The 17,022-nt window shown below is 46.7% G+C and overlaps 2 protein-coding genes across 2 annotated transcripts in view; one reads left to right on the top strand and one right to left on the bottom strand.

The window, feature by feature from the left end:
- LOC146177169 (endothelin-converting enzyme 1-like) overlaps nt 1–6,501 on the top strand; it is a 30,453-nt gene extending 23,952 nt beyond the window's left edge. Inside the window, exon 4 of the mRNA XM_084581479.1 lies at nt 6,304–6,501. Within this exon, the coding sequence (XP_084437605.1) occupies nt 6,304–6,492 (189 nt within the window). The 3' untranslated portion in view covers nt 6,493–6,501. The remainder of the gene's footprint in view (nt 1–6,303) is intronic.
- A 7,359-nt stretch (nt 6,502–13,860) lies between these two features.
- The window catches only part of LOC146177168 (endothelin-converting enzyme 1-like), a 13,980-nt gene continuing 10,818 nt past the window's right edge, over nt 13,861–17,022 (bottom strand). The window contains exon 4 of the mRNA XM_084581478.1: nt 13,861–14,237. Within this exon, the coding sequence (XP_084437604.1) occupies nt 14,049–14,237 (189 nt within the window). The 3' untranslated portion in view covers nt 13,861–14,048. The remainder of the gene's footprint in view (nt 14,238–17,022) is intronic.

The following is a 17,022-nucleotide window of genomic DNA, read 5'->3' as shown; positions in this document are numbered from 1 at the left end:
CCGGAGGATGTAATACTGGCATTCTTTGGAATATCCGAGGGCTCCACAGAAATCTGGTGGTACGCTTTACGAGATCAATCTTGTTGAAGGTGGTGCAGCCATGTAACGCCGACGTAGAATCCTGGATTGGGGGAATGGGATAGCTGTCCGAAATGATGGCCTAATTAAGAACATGGTAATCGCCGCATGGTTGCAAGGAGGAGCACTGTATGGAGTGGCGAGGCCCAGAGACTGGAGGAGAAACAGATGAATCCAAGGTTAATCACGTGCTAAATCTCTTGTTTGCACACACCCAGATGATAAGGCGCAAGCAAACAAAACCAAACGGATACGGCAGGGCCAATCGTAACGATATGATGAATCATGCTGTGATCAACCAATGACTGAAGAGATGGTGGACGAAAAGTGTCTGCAAACCCTACAAGTACACTTGGACAAGGGTCGGGAACGGTGGTTTGCACCTTGAGCAGCCGGAGAAGTGATGTGTGACAGGAGATGCCCTGGGCGGCCAAGCTCGTCTAATAGCCCAAGATGCGGCTATACCGCATGTCAGCGACGAGCTTGTAGCGCCATAAAACGTCAGCAACAATAATTGGCTTGCGCACCTCCGCGGTTACAAAGACGGAGCAAAAGGTCCTGTATAACGGGGCAAAAGTTTTTTCGAGAGGCCGACGCAGCGAGCTGGGGTCCAAAGTAGCACGAGATAGCCGCAAGAATACTGGGTGTTGCAATGAAAAGAATCATAGCGACGTTTCTGGGAGTGCTGGGAGGCTGCGAGTTGGTTGCGAGAAACAACGCGGGCAGCATCAGCTCGGTCTATGGCGTCACGAGCATATGCGTTGGCAGTGGCGGCAGGAGGGAGCAGGCTGTCAAAAGGAAGCAGAGGTTCACGGCCGTATAGAAGATAGAAGGGGGAGTAGCCGGTAGTGTCGTGACGCGACGAATTGTATGCAAATGTCACAAATAGCAGCATTATGTCCCAGTCGTGGTGTTCATCAGAAACGTACATAGGCAGCATGTCAGTTAATGTCGGGTTAAGGCGTTCAGTAAGCTCGTTCGTCTGTGGATGGTAGGATCGTAGGATCTCGTCGACTATAGGCGCAAGAATGCAACGGCCACGGTCGGTGAGCAGTTGGCGGGGAGCTCCGTGGACGAGTATAACGTCGTTGAGGAGGAAAGCAGCGGCATCAGTTGCACAGCTGGTTGGTATAGCTTGTGTGACCGGGTAGCATGTGGTGTAATCATTGGCCACCGCAATCCATTTGTTCCACGAAGCAGACAGTGGAAAAGGCCCTAGAAGATCCAGACCCATTCAGGAAAATGGGTCTATGGGGATGTCGATCGGCTGCAGGAGTCCAGCCGGTAAAACTGATGGCTTTTTCCGGCGTTGACAGCGGTCACAAGCAGCCACGTAGCGGCGGACTGCGCGGCATAGGCCTGACCAAAAGAACCGACGGCGCACACTGTCGTATGTGCGAGAGACGCCTAGATTACCCGCTGTGGGAACGTCGTGAAGCTGTTCAAGGACGGCTGTGCGTAGGTGCTGAGGGACTACTAGTAGAAGGTCGGGGCCATCAGGTCGCATATTGTGCCGGTATAAGGTGCCGTCATGGAGCACAAACAAACGATGGGAAAGGTCATGGCGATCAGCGCTGAGTCGATTGATAATTTCGCGACGCTGAGGGTCCTGGCGTCGCTCCCGGCGAATGTTGGAAAAGTCAGAAATAGAGAGCACGCAAGCGTCATTGTCACATTCATGTTGGCTTTCGGGTCGACTGGATGACGGGACAGGCAATCGGCGTCTCGATGCAACAGGCCAGACTTATAAACTACTGAAAAAATGTACTACTGAAAGCGCAAGGCTCAACGTCCAAGGCGGCCAGTAGGGTCTTTGAATGTGGAAAGCCAACACAATGCCTGGTAGGTAGTAACTACTGTGAATGGCCGCCCATGCAAGTAAGGGCGGAACTTCGTAATGGCCCAAACTAGGGCTAAGCACTCACGTTCAGTGATTGAATAATTCTATTCGGCAGCAGAGAGGAGTCGGCTGGCATAGGCGATGACGCGAGGGGAGCCGAGCTGACGTTGTGCGAGAACGGCACCAATTCCATGACCACTTGCGTCGGTGCGTACTTCTGTGGGCACTGACAGATTGAAGTGAGCCAACACTGGCGGACCGGTGAGGTGGGCAATAAGAGCGACGAAGGCGGCCGATTGTTTGTGGCCCCAGGAAAGGGAGACCCCTTTTTCAGAAGCTGCGTGAGTGGACGGACCATTTCCTCGATGTTTTGTACAAATTGCCGGAAATATGAGCAGTCCGAGGAAGCTACGCACGTCGCTGGTAGATTTCGGTATAGGAAAACTACTTACAGCGCGAATTTTGTCGGGGTCCGGCTGGATGCCATGGGTGTTGACTAAGTGTCCGAGGACCTTGAGTTCTCGGCGACCAAAGCAACACTTCTTGGAGTTCAACTAAAGGACAGCTCGTCGGAAGACGCCAAGTATAGCCGAAACGTGATGGAGGTGGCCCTGGAAGGTGGATGAAAATACGAAAATGTCATCGAGGTAGCACGCACATGTGGTCCATTTCAGCCCGCGTAGTAGAGAGTCCATCATGCGCTCGAAGGTCGCAGGGGCATTACATAAACCGAAATGCAGCACCTTGAATTGGTAGAGGCTATCTGGGGTGACAAAAGCCGTCTTTTCACGATCTCTTTCGTCAACAGAGATCTGCCAATATCCAGAACTGAGATCTATGGAGGAGAAGTAGTTGGCACCGTGCAGGCAGTCGAGGGCGTCATCGATCCTTAGAAGAGGGTACACGTCTTTCTTGGTTATCTTGTTTAGGTGTCGATAATCTACGGAAAGCCTCCAGCTGTTGTCTTTCTTTTTAACGAGTACTACCGGAGACGTCCCGGTGCTGCTGGACGGCTCAATAATGTTGCTGGCCAACATTTTCTCCACTTCTTCCTGAATGACCCGGTGATCGAAAAGAGCAACTCTGTAAGGCCGTCTGTGAATAGGGCGGGTATCTCCATTATCGATGCGATGTGTGACGGCGGACGTTTGGCCCAGGGATCCGTCGCCGAAATAAAAAATGTCGCTGTATGTCCGCAAAAGGCGGGCAAGGGCGCTTGCATATTTGGGACGCAGGTTAGAGGCAACCATGGCTGAGATGCGGTCCTCCGGACTCTGTGACGGGACAGATTGTTTAGGTACCTCGGCGTGACGGTCTGACAGCACTGCAGAAATAGTAAAGCTGGACAAAGGTGCCAGGTCGGAGAGGAAAATACCCTCCGGGAGAACTTGCGAAGACATGCTGAAGTTGACTACGGGAATGTAGGTGAGATTATTCTCGACCTGTAAAATGTTATGACGTAGGACGATGTTGCGCTGAAGAGTGACGTCGATGATGGGGTTGACAACGTAGTCACCGTCAGGAAGGGAGGGAAAAGGTGGCATGGGCACGTATACTGCCGCCTCGGTAGGTAGGCGAGTCAATGTACTGGAACGGAGGCGATGGCTGGGAATGGTCAGCACAAGGGTCATAAACACAATGGGGCAGGACTAGGCGCAGACGTCCAGAGGCACAGTCAATGAGAGCGGAATGGACTGTAAAAAAGTCTAGGCCTAAAATCACGTCTTGAGGACAAGTAGTAAGAACGACAAAAAGCAAAGGGGCGTGATGGCTGGCGATGCTGACGAGCGCAGTACATATTCCGATGATGGTAGCAGTGTTTTCATCAGCAACACGAACTGTAGAGGTGTTAGCGGGAGTAAGACGTTTTTTGAGGCGCTCGCGGAACGACGAACTAAGGACTGAAATATGGGCTCCAGTGTCAATAAGGGCAGAAACGGAGACTCAGTCCACAAGAATGTCAATGAGGTTACGTCTGGGTGTGGGCGTCGGTTCCTAGTTGACAGTCCGAGTCGGTAATGCAACGTCACTCCCGTGCGCTGCACTCGCTAGTTTCCCGAGTAGGTGCCGGCGTATGATGAGGAGCTGCGACGAGGTACCGGTGAACGGGATCGACGAGCCAGTGGGGATGGAGATAGGCTGGCGCGACGGGCCGTCGGGACGGTTTCGTTCCGAGGCTGATCTGTTTGAGGAAGATAATGTCCAGGTCCATCATAGGCGCGACGGGGCTCCTCTGGTTGGGCAGGGAAGCGTCGAGGTCTATTGTAGTATCGACGGTCGGTGTTGTAATAAGAGCGAGGGGCGAAGAAAGTACGGCTACGGCAATAACGAGATGTGTGGCTGGCGCGACACCAAATGAAGCAAATTGACCTGTCATCTGAGGTGCGCCACTCTGCAGGATTGGGGCTAAGGTAGCGACGTGGGGAAACCTGGCTCACGGCACCAGCAGCTACTACAGAAACAGGGTGCGTTGGTGACGGTGGTGGTACGGGGCTGGAGGAGATGCCGACGTTGGCGAGTTCTTGGCGAACAACGGCCTGTATCATGGCCATGCTGTCGGGTGGCGGAGACGTGAGTGGTGCAGGAGCCAAGGCCTCGAGTTCTCTCCGCATGATCCGAATGATGTTCGCTGGATAAGAAGGCTGTTCCAAAGGCGGCAGGTCAGCGCAGGATGATGTAGCCGCCGTGTTTGGAAGGCGTTCAAAGCGATGTATGAGACGGCGTTGTTTAGCCTACTCGAATTTTCGACAGACTTGAAGTACCGATTCAACGGTAGGGCAATTCGTACAGTAGTGGATGCTGAACGCATCATCCGCTATACCCTTGAGGATATCCCCTATCTTGTCACTTTCTGGCATGGAGCTGTTCACCTTGCAGCACAGCGAAAGGAAGTCTTGAATATAGGCAAGGTAGGGCTCCGTGGGGGATTGGGTGTGAGTGGTTTTGCTGCGAGAGGCCGCCCAATCGGCTTTCCGAACAAGTCCTGTAGCTTTTGTTTACGGATTTCCCAGGTCACTAGCTCTTGCTCGTGATGCTGGAGCCACGTCCGAGCTGTTCCCGCCAAATAGAATATTACGTTCGCCAGCATAATGGTCGCGTCCCAGTGGTTGTTTCTGCTGCAGCGCTCGTACTCACCTAGCCAGTCGTCAACACCTGGCTTGTCTTCCCCATTATAGATGGGAGAATGGCGGATCTTCGTGAGTACCACTGGCTGAGCCGATGTTGCTGCGTTGGTAGGGGCTGCTTCGAAGGTCATAGTGGTCGTTGCTGACGTCGTTGTGAGCCAGGTTAGGGGGCGGCCACTGCGCAAATCCAACTTTTCTGTGCTATATTGCTCTTAGATTCTGTTCTGAGCGCACGGGGATCTTTAGTCACCTCCACCAAGATGGTACGTGGCAAGGTAAGGTCAAGATATTCGTCCAAGATGACTCCGCACACAGCACACAGAAACACAGCAGCGTTAACCGGGCACCAACCGACACTGCTCCAATGTCGTCTTCACCAAAATTCACGAGATTCTTCTTCTTATGCAGATATAAGTACATGCACCGCCTAATGTAGCAATGTTAAATCTGTTTACCGCAGTGGGAGAAGACGAGTCAGGAGGATGGCTGCGCTCAGCCAACGTTGGGGCAAGGACACATGTTTCGGCACCAATGCCGATAATCTAGTCAACTTTTATGATGCCGTCGGTGACATGGAGAGGCCACTCGATCTGGGCCGAGAACACTGATCGCCCTCAGGGTTTGGCCAGTCCGTGTCCCGCATATTAGGACTAGCGGCATCGCCAGGTACGGGAACCGTAACGACGTGGTACCATCAAACCATATCGGAGGATTGTTCTGTCGATTTCTTCATTCCGTCTCGATTTTTCAGAGCGCTTGCGTTTCCCCATCGAAAGCTATTTACCGTCTTCTGCAGAAGCACGAGTTCTGTTAAGTTATCTTCCGCGTGGGCAGGGCACAGTACTAGACGTCCTATTCATGAAGTTAACGCATAAGATGTGTCGCCTCGGGACATGAAACACTGGCATCAAGACGTGGTTTTATTCCATGGCCGCCTAAAGTTTGTTTCCTATCGCAAATTTGCTTGTATCCTTGAGTGAGATATGCATTCTGGTGCCTGAATGTTGCGGTCTGTGTAAGGCTCGCTCTGAGAACTATGTCAGCAGACATCGCTATAGCTTTGCCAAACTACGAAGAATTACCCACGCAGGTTTACGCATTATATATCTCTTATTCTTTTGACTACCACAATAAGCAAAAAATACCGTTTAACTGACGCAGCAGAGGGCGTTTATGAATATATGCATGTACATTTTATCAGCCTTTCCCCAAACTGAGTAAAGTCTAATGTTGACGTATTGTGGTTCATTGATGTCGCAGGTCCTCACTGAAGAAAAGGTCTTCTTCATCACCGCGTGCCTCTTAAGCTGTTCACAGACGCCCGCTGACAACCTGTACGGTGGCGACTGCAACAAAGCGGTGGCAAATTTCGCGCCATTTGCGGAAGCCTTTCAGTGCCGTCCAGGATCCGACATGAACCCGATTACCAAGTGCACTTTTTTCGACTAACCGCCAAGATGCCAACATCTTCTCCAGATTCATACCTGTCCTTTCTCCCGCATGTTTAGCTTACCAGATTATTGGCAATGGAGCGTGGTGTGGTGCATCTCACTGCCATGTAGGTTTCTTGAACACTCATTTATATGAACCATCATAACCCTAATCTAGAAAAGGTGATATAACGCTAAATCTTCATGAATTGTTGTTTTTAAACCAACTCATACAGTATAACCGTGCCGATGTTCGACGTATTTTTTAGGATCAAGTTTTCTTAGCCCATGGCGCTTCTTTGACAACTTATTTTTAATATCTACACGTTGTGTGCAGAGACTGTTCCTGATTTCATGCTCATGTGTTTTGCACGAATTTCCTATACCGTTTATTACATAGTTTTCAAATCCCTTCCCTTATGTTGGTATTGAAGTAAGAAACTGCCAACATAACAGCAGCCTGCGGTTGAACCTTTAAGAAGAGGTGTACGCGGAGCACGAGGTGATTGTATGCGAGGCACATTGTTTTTCTCATAATAGCGTATGTACCGAATACTCAGCTTGTAGAAAGATTGCTTCATTGAATGCAAACAATGCCAGCAGCAGCTTTTGAAACGTTCAGATCGTGACCACTGTTATTGGACAATTCGGGCAACGATATGCCTTCTGGACTATTTGTGCAGTTTGGGTTCGGGTTGAAAACAGTGCTACGTGTGCATTGGTGAGCCTTCAACCACGACTCGGATGAGCGCAATATGAGACTGAATGCAACGTTGCGAAGTGCCTGGATATGATCAAGAAGAGCCCAATAGGTGGCATTGGCTTAAAAACTTGATAAATAACAGTTGATATCGCATTCCGCGCCAGTGCCACTTGCTATATGCGGCAGCCTTTTTTGCCCTCACACTGAAGATGATTTCGGCTTCTTAAATGCATTTTATTTGCCTAAATTGTTCTCTTGCTTTTATACGCAAATAAAAGAATATATTTTACAGACGTTGTGAGGTGTACAAATTGCCCGAAAGTAATTTCATTAAACAGAAGTGCACGTCGTCCTCTTTATTTTTGTAACTCAAAGTCACTGTAGCAATACATGCTAACCACATGATCCTCGGAATCGCTGATGTAATTTTTAGCGTATTGTAATTCCCCGCAAACTGCAGCAACGGAAATACTGGGTGTGTCACAGTCGCGTCATCTTTAGTGCGTTGAAATAAAAGGAATAAGAACCCATTTGAAGCCTGTAATTCTCGTCGCTTCAGTAACGCAATCGAATAACGCTACTTATCTTAGCACTAAACGCGTGTTCGAATCCTACATGTATTAATCCTGTGAGTGCCACTTTATTTTATTTCACAACGTTCAACTAGATTACATCTATCTTGGGGTGGTGTTCCCCTTTAGGCTACATATTGTGATGGTTATTCTTCATAGCCGCAAAACACACCCAAACACAGCCAGGAGTTACTCTATGACAACGGTTACAGTATGCAGGTACCTTCATCGTAAACAATTCCTGCCTTCAGTGAATTTGCTACCTTTAGGTTGAATTCAAAGACACCTCTCTGCAACAATCGCCGTTTATCTCACGGAGAGACAACCAGTGAGGAGAAAGAAGTTGCGGGGCCCTGCCGTTCAGAAAACGGAAGTACGCCGCGCCGATATCCAAGTTAACTTATTCGATGGCTCGAATGGACGCAATATATGAAATAAGATTTCTACTGTAATTTATTTTTAATTTATTGATTTGGTTACTATCAGGGCCGTTGAGACGTTACAGATAGGCGTAACTAGTATACAAAATAAAATAAAATAAAAATAATAAAAATATAACAAAACTTAGGTTATAAATAATATAATAATAATAATATTAATAAAAACAAAAAAGCAGAATTTTTAACATAGGTTACGAAGAAGCGCATGTTTGAATGCTTCGGGTTCACAATCGGAGAAATTCACACTAATAAAAATAATTCCTTAATTGTGCATTTAGATTTACGTACTGCGCTCTATGCTCGAAAAACACTTTGTGAGGGTTCTCACGGGGTCCTGACTCCGCTCTAATAGCAAAACGCCTCGCCGCTAGCTCTGACCACATCTGTGGCAGGGAATAACGAATCAAGGAGGCACAGTCAGCGGGCCAAGCTGTTTATTGGGAGTGCCCAACATTCTTCCTCGGTGTCGTAGCAGCATCCGCGCGCTCCGGCGATGCGGCGTCGTCTCTCTGGATGCAGATGCTGTCCGCCGAGATGAGAAGGGAGGGTGAAGGAGGGGCCGCCCGGCATGCTACGCCAGTTCTCTCACCTCCGGACTCTCCGTCACAGCTCCGGGGAAATGAGGCCAGGAGGGTAAAGATGCGAAGTCTCTGTGAAGGAGAGGAGGAGGGTGTTCACCGCGTCTTGCGGGCGAGGGAAATATTGAATTCCCACAACGTAAGGCTTTATTGACTTCTTGGAATAAAAGGTAGCGCAAAAGGAGGAGGGCGGAGTAATGGACACAAGGGACAAATGGCTTTATTGACTTCCTTTTTGTTGTGTTTTATATTTAGTGACGTACTTGGCACTGCGTTGCAGAAGTTTTGGGGGAACGGCAGTACTCCTACTTTGTACTACCCTTGGTGTCACCTGTTTTGTTATGACGCCACTGGCGGCATAGAAACCTGTGCGTCGGTGCTGGAGGCTGAAACGCACAATTTCATAATGTTACCTTGAAGTGAAGAAGATAGAAAACAGCCTTTTGGCCGTTGAATTACTTATTTTGTGCCGTAGGCCACATGCGTGATAAGGAACATTATATTTAGTAAATGGCAAATACAATTTCAGTTACTCATATGACGTCTTCCATTATGGCTGTCAGACAGCTGACAACAAACGCGGGCCCGAGAGGCCTAACAAAACCTCCCAAGCTCCGCCGAATAGCAGAATGCTACCAATTCCAGGTCCATGCGACAACACGCTGATAAGGTATTCGGAGTCGATCTCGGCCGGCGTTTGGTTTTATGTGCTCCGAGCTATCATGTATCAACACAAGCCAAAAATAACCCCGCAAACATCGCGCCATGTCGGGACTCCGACGGCTCCTGCTCCACGCCTGAGTGAGCAAGTGAGCTGACAGGCTCATCTACGCGCTTCTCTTCGCAAAACGTGGTTGGTTTCATTTCGTTTGTGGGATTAAACGTCCCAAAGCGACTCAGGCTGTGAGAGACGCCGTAGTGGAGGACTCCGGATATTTCGACCACCTGGGGTTCTTTAACGTGCACTGACATAGCACAGCACACGGGCACCTTGCCCTCCGCCTCCATGGAAAAGCGGCCGCCGAGGCCGGGATTCGATACCGCGTCCTTGAGAACAGTAGTCGGGTGCGCACTTTATTCCAAAACATTCCTCCGAGATAAGAAGCTTATATACCGTGGAGGAGGAGGAGGAGGGCAGTTCTTAGAATTGTGAATATACGGCAACAAAGTGTTACAAACTTTTATGGCCATGCCTAGCTGTGAAGGAGGCAGATATGAGTGCAATGGGTTGGAGAAATGTGTTATAGCATTGCCGCCCAGTCAGTTCGGCAATAATGAATTCAATTTTGAGACTAAATACTTCTGTTCAGGTAGTTTCATGCTACACATAATTACACAATAGCTGTATCATGCCAGTGCTTTTTTTGCAGTAGGAAGCTTAAGGAAAGGTAGACTATAAATTGAAGGCATAACTGCGACGTAAACCTAATGAGGAGCCTTCACAAAATTACTCTGCATATATATCTGCTAAATGCTACAGTCAAGAAGAAAGCCAGACTTCTCTTTGTGTAGCTGCAGTGCTGCAGAAAGCTCCGTTCTTCGAAGCGCTGGTCTATATTAATAATAATATTAATAATAATAAGCTTATTCGGACATGAATCATGTACACAGAACATGCCCACGGGAAGAGGCAAAAGAAAGAAGCTGGTAGCATTCTTCCTGACGAGGCCTCACCCCGGGTCACATATCAATGGCTGAAGGATGGACGAGGTCAAGGTCAGTTTCACTAAGGCAAAACAAAATATAACCAATGACAAAAAAATTCCATAGAATATATTTGGCATTGTAAGAAATTAGATAAGAACCATGGTGTCGTAAACAAGCAAAGTACATCAGTAACGCTACAATTCGTGACACAAAATGTAAAGAAAATAATATATCAAGCACTACAAGTCACATAGATTTGGTGCATTCCCAAGAAGTGGAAAAAAGCAATTTCATTTTATTTTTAAATTGAAAAATAGTTTTGCTGTTTATAGCATCACCAATTATTGAAGGATAGGCCTTGCATACTATACTAATTTGGTTATCTGTATGTTGGGTGCCGTAATTAGTCCGGTCGCGAGTGGGAACAAGAGAGGTAACACGCAGGCTGTAGCCAGTATTTCTTTTCAGATATGTATTTCTAAATGATGCGACGTCTTGCCTAATTTTATGAAAGATATGTACAGTAACAAAATACTTATGGCACACAGGAAATGGATGATTAAGTACGGCGTGAAATGAGAGGTGATCGTTTGAAGGGTCTGTGGAACAAGCGCGTAAAGCTTTTTTTTAAAGAAAATAGCCTGAACAAGTTTTGTTGCAAGACCCCAGATTAGATTACAGTACACCAGTAGAGAATAAATTAGGGCAAAATACAACAGTTTATTATCTGCAAGGGCAACAGAGAGGCTTAACCTGCGCGCCTGGCTATACGTACAGCAAAGTTTGCATATAGGTATATAAAGAAAGTCAACGCCATTTCCAATACTCCAGTTCGTCTGAATCATAGCTGCAGCGGATGCTTTTTGAGAAAATATCGGAAAAGGAGTTAGTGTTGCTGATTAAATCATTTTCCTAAAAGCGGGCAATCTACGGCTTGTACCATTAAAGGTTCTTCCTCCTTTCCCTTCCCAACTCATTCTCACCTCCTGGACACCTACAACAACACGTCAAGCTTCTGGGCACGCTGGATCTAGTAGTTTTTGCGCTTTTCTTCCGTAATAGGTCCTCTCTGCTCATTTTTCCCGCTTTTAATTTGTATAATTAGTTTTTGTATATTTGGTCCTAACTTTTTTTAGGGCGACCGTCTCACCCTTTCTTTTTCATTTCGTTTTTGCCTTCGATAGCCTCTGGTTTGGTGTGGTCTTTCTCAGACATTTACTTACCTTTTATGTACAATAAAGGGGTTTATTGTTGAACAGTAGGTTTTAGGAGATCCATTTTGTACCCGTGGCATAAATTTTATTTGGGACTGCATGTTGATTACATATGATCGTCTAAGCACGGCTCAGCTGTCATTTTTCTATGCACAGACATTTCTGGGTTCACCAGCTAAGACACGCAGGCTAACCTTGTGGATGGGAGACAGCTTAGGTACGATGATAGTGAAGAGCTGCACGCATGTATCCATAGCGTGCTCCCTAGAGTGAATTACAGCTATAGTTATGCATACCCTATAGGCGCATTATGCGAAGACTCAGATATCGAAGACTGTCCTTAGGGTGCAGATGCAAACCAAAAGTTGCAATTTTGCCAGAAGCTGTTGGTAAAATATTATTTTCTTGGCAATTAACTTCATTCAGACAGGGTGGGATCACTGTTCAGTCCTCGTCTGAGGAAGACCAGGATAGCCACTGTGGTTCACATGGAGTCAACGTGAGTCAATCTCTCTCCTAATTTCATTCTCCCATTAGCATGAATGCCTTACTTTCATCAAAACGGTGGAGGAAGGAATTATACCAAAACTATAACTTTGTATCCTATCAAAATTGGAGAGGCAGCAATTTTCTTGCGTCTACCCATTATGAATCCATCTGCAGGTTACGGTTGTGGCTAGTTTGCGATACGGATTCAAAACCACGACATATGTATGCCTCCAATTGAATGCCCTTAATTGTAAGCGCAGGTGTCAATGCACAATCTTTTCTTCAAAATGAACCAATGTTCATTTCGGGGAAGGCACGCTTTGCCAAGCCGTGTTTCAGTCTTTCAATGCTTTGCCACCAGGAAAAACCATGCCAAACTGTCCTTTCCGGCGTCGTTATCAGTTTATTCGGACTTTTAACTGACAGGTGTTTCTACACTCATTTATATTTGTCTCTGGCACCTTGATACACCAGTGGATATGTACTTAGTCTTCATGCCATTGATGTAGAGTGAATACAAAACATTGTTATTTTTTCCAGTGAAGTACATAATTACAATGTACACCGGCATTTAGTATGTGGAACCGAGATGTTCCTGAATTGAACGGTTGAACAAAAAAAATCTCCAGCAAAAAACACATCATCTCAGTACCACTGTCAGTTGTGAGCAGTCTTGGCCTACTGGCTGAGACTTCATACCACAAAAATTCATACTCCGGCTAGGTTACTATACTTTCTGGCTATTCAGTGGATAATTATAAGGAAAAAAAGTTGACCAAAAATGCTTGCCCGTATGCTCTTGCTGCTTATCGGGGGTTGCAGGACTTTAGAATCAGCAAACAAGTCTTTTTTACCAAACGTTATTAAACAAAGGTAAGGCTGTTCATACGCTTCGCTTCCATGCAACATGCAAAAATCGTTCATTTCGTCCACCGCCAAATACGCGCACATTATTGAGGCTTGAATACTCTCTGGAACGAAAGGGTGGGGGACACCAACCGTGGTACCAAGCACATCGAGAGGGTAGATCACGTAGTGCATGGTATGCAGTCCGTGCTGCTACTTTTATGGCAGCGCTTCGAAAACGAGCACAGCAATCGCGCCAGTATATTCTTAGCACTCAGCCTGTATCAGCATGCACTGGCGTAACCGGCGTGTGTCGCTCATGAAGTTTCTGACCCGAGGAAGGCACCTCGTAATTCGGCACTCAGGTCTTGAACGGCCCCCATCCTAGCCGTCATTGCAGGCTAATCACGATCACAAGTTAGAACCCACACCCAACAGTCCAAACTGGCTGCGCGAATCATCCAGCAGAGGACACTGCGAAGAATTGCGGCATTTTCAAGCAGCATTTACAGTAATTTTGTGGAGCATCTAAGACTCCTCATCGTAAATTGTTTTCAACAAGATGCGATATCACTACAAACGCAGTCCACCAGAAACACCAACGCGTCTTTGCCTTTAGGCAGATCGCAAAGTCGCTAAACACTTCAAAAGGAGCGCTTCAGCTGCAGGCTGCGGAAACATAGAGGTAACATCACATTTCAATACAAAAAAGCAGCTATCTAGAAAGTATTACAGAATACAGGCACAGACCAAGACAATCAATAACGACCTTATCCCATAAAGCACGTGTAAACAAATACCAACGTTAAATGTACATCACCAAACTAAAGAAACTTTTTTTTTAGCAAGAACGAAAGTATCAGCTTAAAATCACGTGCGAAATAACAGTTCATGCAGATATGTCAATGCACCATGATTTCCGCAAGATTGTAGTGGCACACCAGCCCTAAATTATATGAAACTCAATTAACAAATGCAATTCACCTAACCAACAACACAGTAGATCTTGAATAAGACAGCAAGTTGAACGAGGCGGGAAAAACAAAACATTATGTAGATCGGTGGATGGTGCGGGATCCTAAGAGGTTAGTCGAAAAACGTGCACTTCGTTATCGGGTTCAAGTTTGATCCCGGGTGGCACTTGAACGCTTCTGCGAATGGCGCGAAATTTGCCACCGCCTTGTTGCAGTCGCCGCCATACAAGTTGTCGTCTGGCGTCTTCGAGCAGCTGAGGAGGCAGGCGGTGATGAAGAACACTTTCTCCTCTGTCAGCTCCTACATCAAAGAAAGCGTGCATGGTGTCATTGATATCCTGCATTAAGGCTGCGTGAAAAGGTTTGTAACAGATGCATGTACATATTTACTACCTATTATTGCTGTTTCACCTCTCGCAGTCTTTTGCCTGCTGAGTTGCTCCGTTTCTTCGTGCTCGAATAAGGAAACAATGCGCACAGACCCACATTCGGCACATTGTAGTCACGGCGAAATATAACCAATAATCTTCTTAGAAATCCCATGTGAGCAATATCCACCGTTTCGGCAATGCTACAAGAATAGCTGCCGTCACAACCCGTCCTCGCGGGTAGCTCTACGCGGCAGCTCGATTTCGGTACTTGAATGGTAGGTCGCATATAAGGATGGTGACAAATTAGGTATCGATAGGACCCAAAACTGAAACCGCACAATAAAACTGTATGCTTTGTTGCTGACGTTACATGACCGCAGGTTAAAAGTTTTGAAAATGTGTGCACTACAAATAGGATTTTATGTACGGTTTCCCACCGTCACGGATTTTATTAGAATTACATCCAGTTGCTCTTCCAAACCATCAAGTATACAAAAAATATCCACTCTAATTAAAGTCGTCAAAACAGCAGTCATGTCATATGGCCCAGCTCAGTGGATACACTGTGCCAATCAGTTTTGTACCTCTTCTGTGTGCCAAAAGCGCTTAAATGTGAACGTAACCCCGATCGCATGCGTTCTCTTAAAGTGTTGCGGTCATCTTGCCGAAAGTTAGGGTACAGTATCGAATATGACAACAAACGTGACAAGTGGATCATTAGAAGGAGTTTCTAAGACAGGCACTCCAAGAAAAAAAAGGTTTCTCACAGTCGCAATGATATTAAATTCTCCATGCCGAGAGTTAAATTACGGCTTCCGGGGGCCCTTCAACATGCACTGATATCTCACAGAACATGTGCCTTTTGTATAACCACAACGGTCGAAATAATACTTTCCATACCGAGGTAGAACCCGCTAACAGGATCAACTACTGAACAGGAAAGGTTCAATGCAAGAGCGGTGGGCGCTTATGCTGATCATTGACACACGCCATAGCTTAGGGCTGTCCTCACCCTACGTTTCTTTCATATGATCTTGGCGTCGCGTCTGTACATGCGCTTGTGAAAGAAACTGATAGCTTTAAACAATTTTTGATTAAGTTCTCGTTTACCTGCTCAGAACAGGGAATTGCTGGGCCAGCTGGTTCGTGTTTATTAGCAATAGCTCAGCGAAACAGCGAAAAAAATACCCAAGACTAGACAGTGTATTTATCCCCACTCACTGCTAAAAGCTGACATAGGAAAAACTAGCAGTGCTTGAACGAAAGGCTTAGAAAGCACGGCAACTCCTGTCGACAAGGTAAGGGAAGCAACATGGTATTTCATGTGCAAAAATGGAGAAGCCGTTCACAATTGTTTTACCGGACCTGAATAATTCGCTAGAAAAAGACTAGACACGAACGCGAGCTTCTGAAGCCGTTTAAGATCAAAAATATGACTTTCATAAGTGATCTATCCGTCGTGATCATCAAGAAAGAGCGCCGTGCCTCGTCGGGTACTTTAATTGTGACCTCATTTGGTTTTGTGCACGTGCACCTGGACAGGAAGGTGGTTTTAAGTATGTGGTTGAGTCAAGAATAAACCAGTTCTATTCCGGCGGCTGTGTGCGTGCTTTCTCTAGTCTTGCGTCTTTATTCGCTTTCTTTCGTATCCCGTTGCAATTGCAACCTATTGCCCAAGCAGTGGCTTTCTAGAGCATCTGCTTCATATTTGGGAGGTAGCAGGTTCGTTTTGAACATTGTGGAGGCGTTTCTACAATGATAAGTGGTGTTTGTCCAAGACATTTGAGGCATGTTGCGTTTCACGACTTCGTTTCATGTGTGCATGGAGTCCTCATTACCTCCGACCACAAGTGAAACCTCATAGGAATATGACATCACCCACCCATCATTCTCACCCTACCTCTCGAACATGATATTCCCCCTTCCCCAGTGTGTAGTAGCAGGCCAGTGTCTCTTAACCACCGGCTGACCTCTCCATCTTCTCATTCGTTTCCTGGTTCAGCCGGGTAACCACCTGTTTGCAATGGGTACAACATTTTTCCCGGTCTGCTGAACGGCTCTTTTAGGGTGGAATGCTTGGGAAAGAGGTTAAGGTCCCAAAATGGGCCATGTATAGAAATTTTTCCGCAAGACACGGTAAGAATCACTGACCAATCAGCACAATTTTGCAATCCAGACTGTGTTGCCCATCTGTTGCACCTTCCACGTGATGTCTGAAACAGGGCACAGACTATGCGATATAAAAATCCCCAAAACTTGTCACCTTGTAAAAATATCGCAGATCAAATGGGGCATTCGAGAGCATGGCGAAGCGTTGAGAATTCTGCAACGACGACAACCCCTGTCATCTAGCTCCCCTAGATAACTTTACGACCCCACATTCTTTACCTAAGACATCTGCAATTAAAGCTTTCGCAAGGTTCCGTTCAACGTACATGGAATCACCTAGCCATCAGTTCATAAATATCTCGGCGAAGTGGGCCAGACTTTTGAACGTTACGCGAGATATGCGCTTAAGCAATCGAGCCTTTAACACGACATTGCAAACGGATGGGAGCCTTTCGGGGAGTAGAAATGATGAAGAGATGCCACTCTTTCGTCCAGCCAAGAACTAAGTAATGATTTAGGTTTTGAGTGTAGCTGATTTTACGCCGCTCAGGGGTGCTCCAATTCATGTTTTGGCCACCGCAATTCTTTTTGTTTGTCTCTAGAAAA

Source organism: Amblyomma maculatum, chromosome 10, assembly GCF_055883805.1.
Source record: "Amblyomma maculatum isolate TAMU_Amacu chromosome 10, ASM5588380v1, whole genome shotgun sequence".
Taxonomy (NCBI): Eukaryota; Metazoa; Arthropoda; class Arachnida; order Ixodida; family Ixodidae; genus Amblyomma; species Amblyomma maculatum.
The sequence above is the reverse complement of the archived record's forward strand: the minus strand, read 5'-3'. Positions and strand labels throughout refer to the sequence as shown.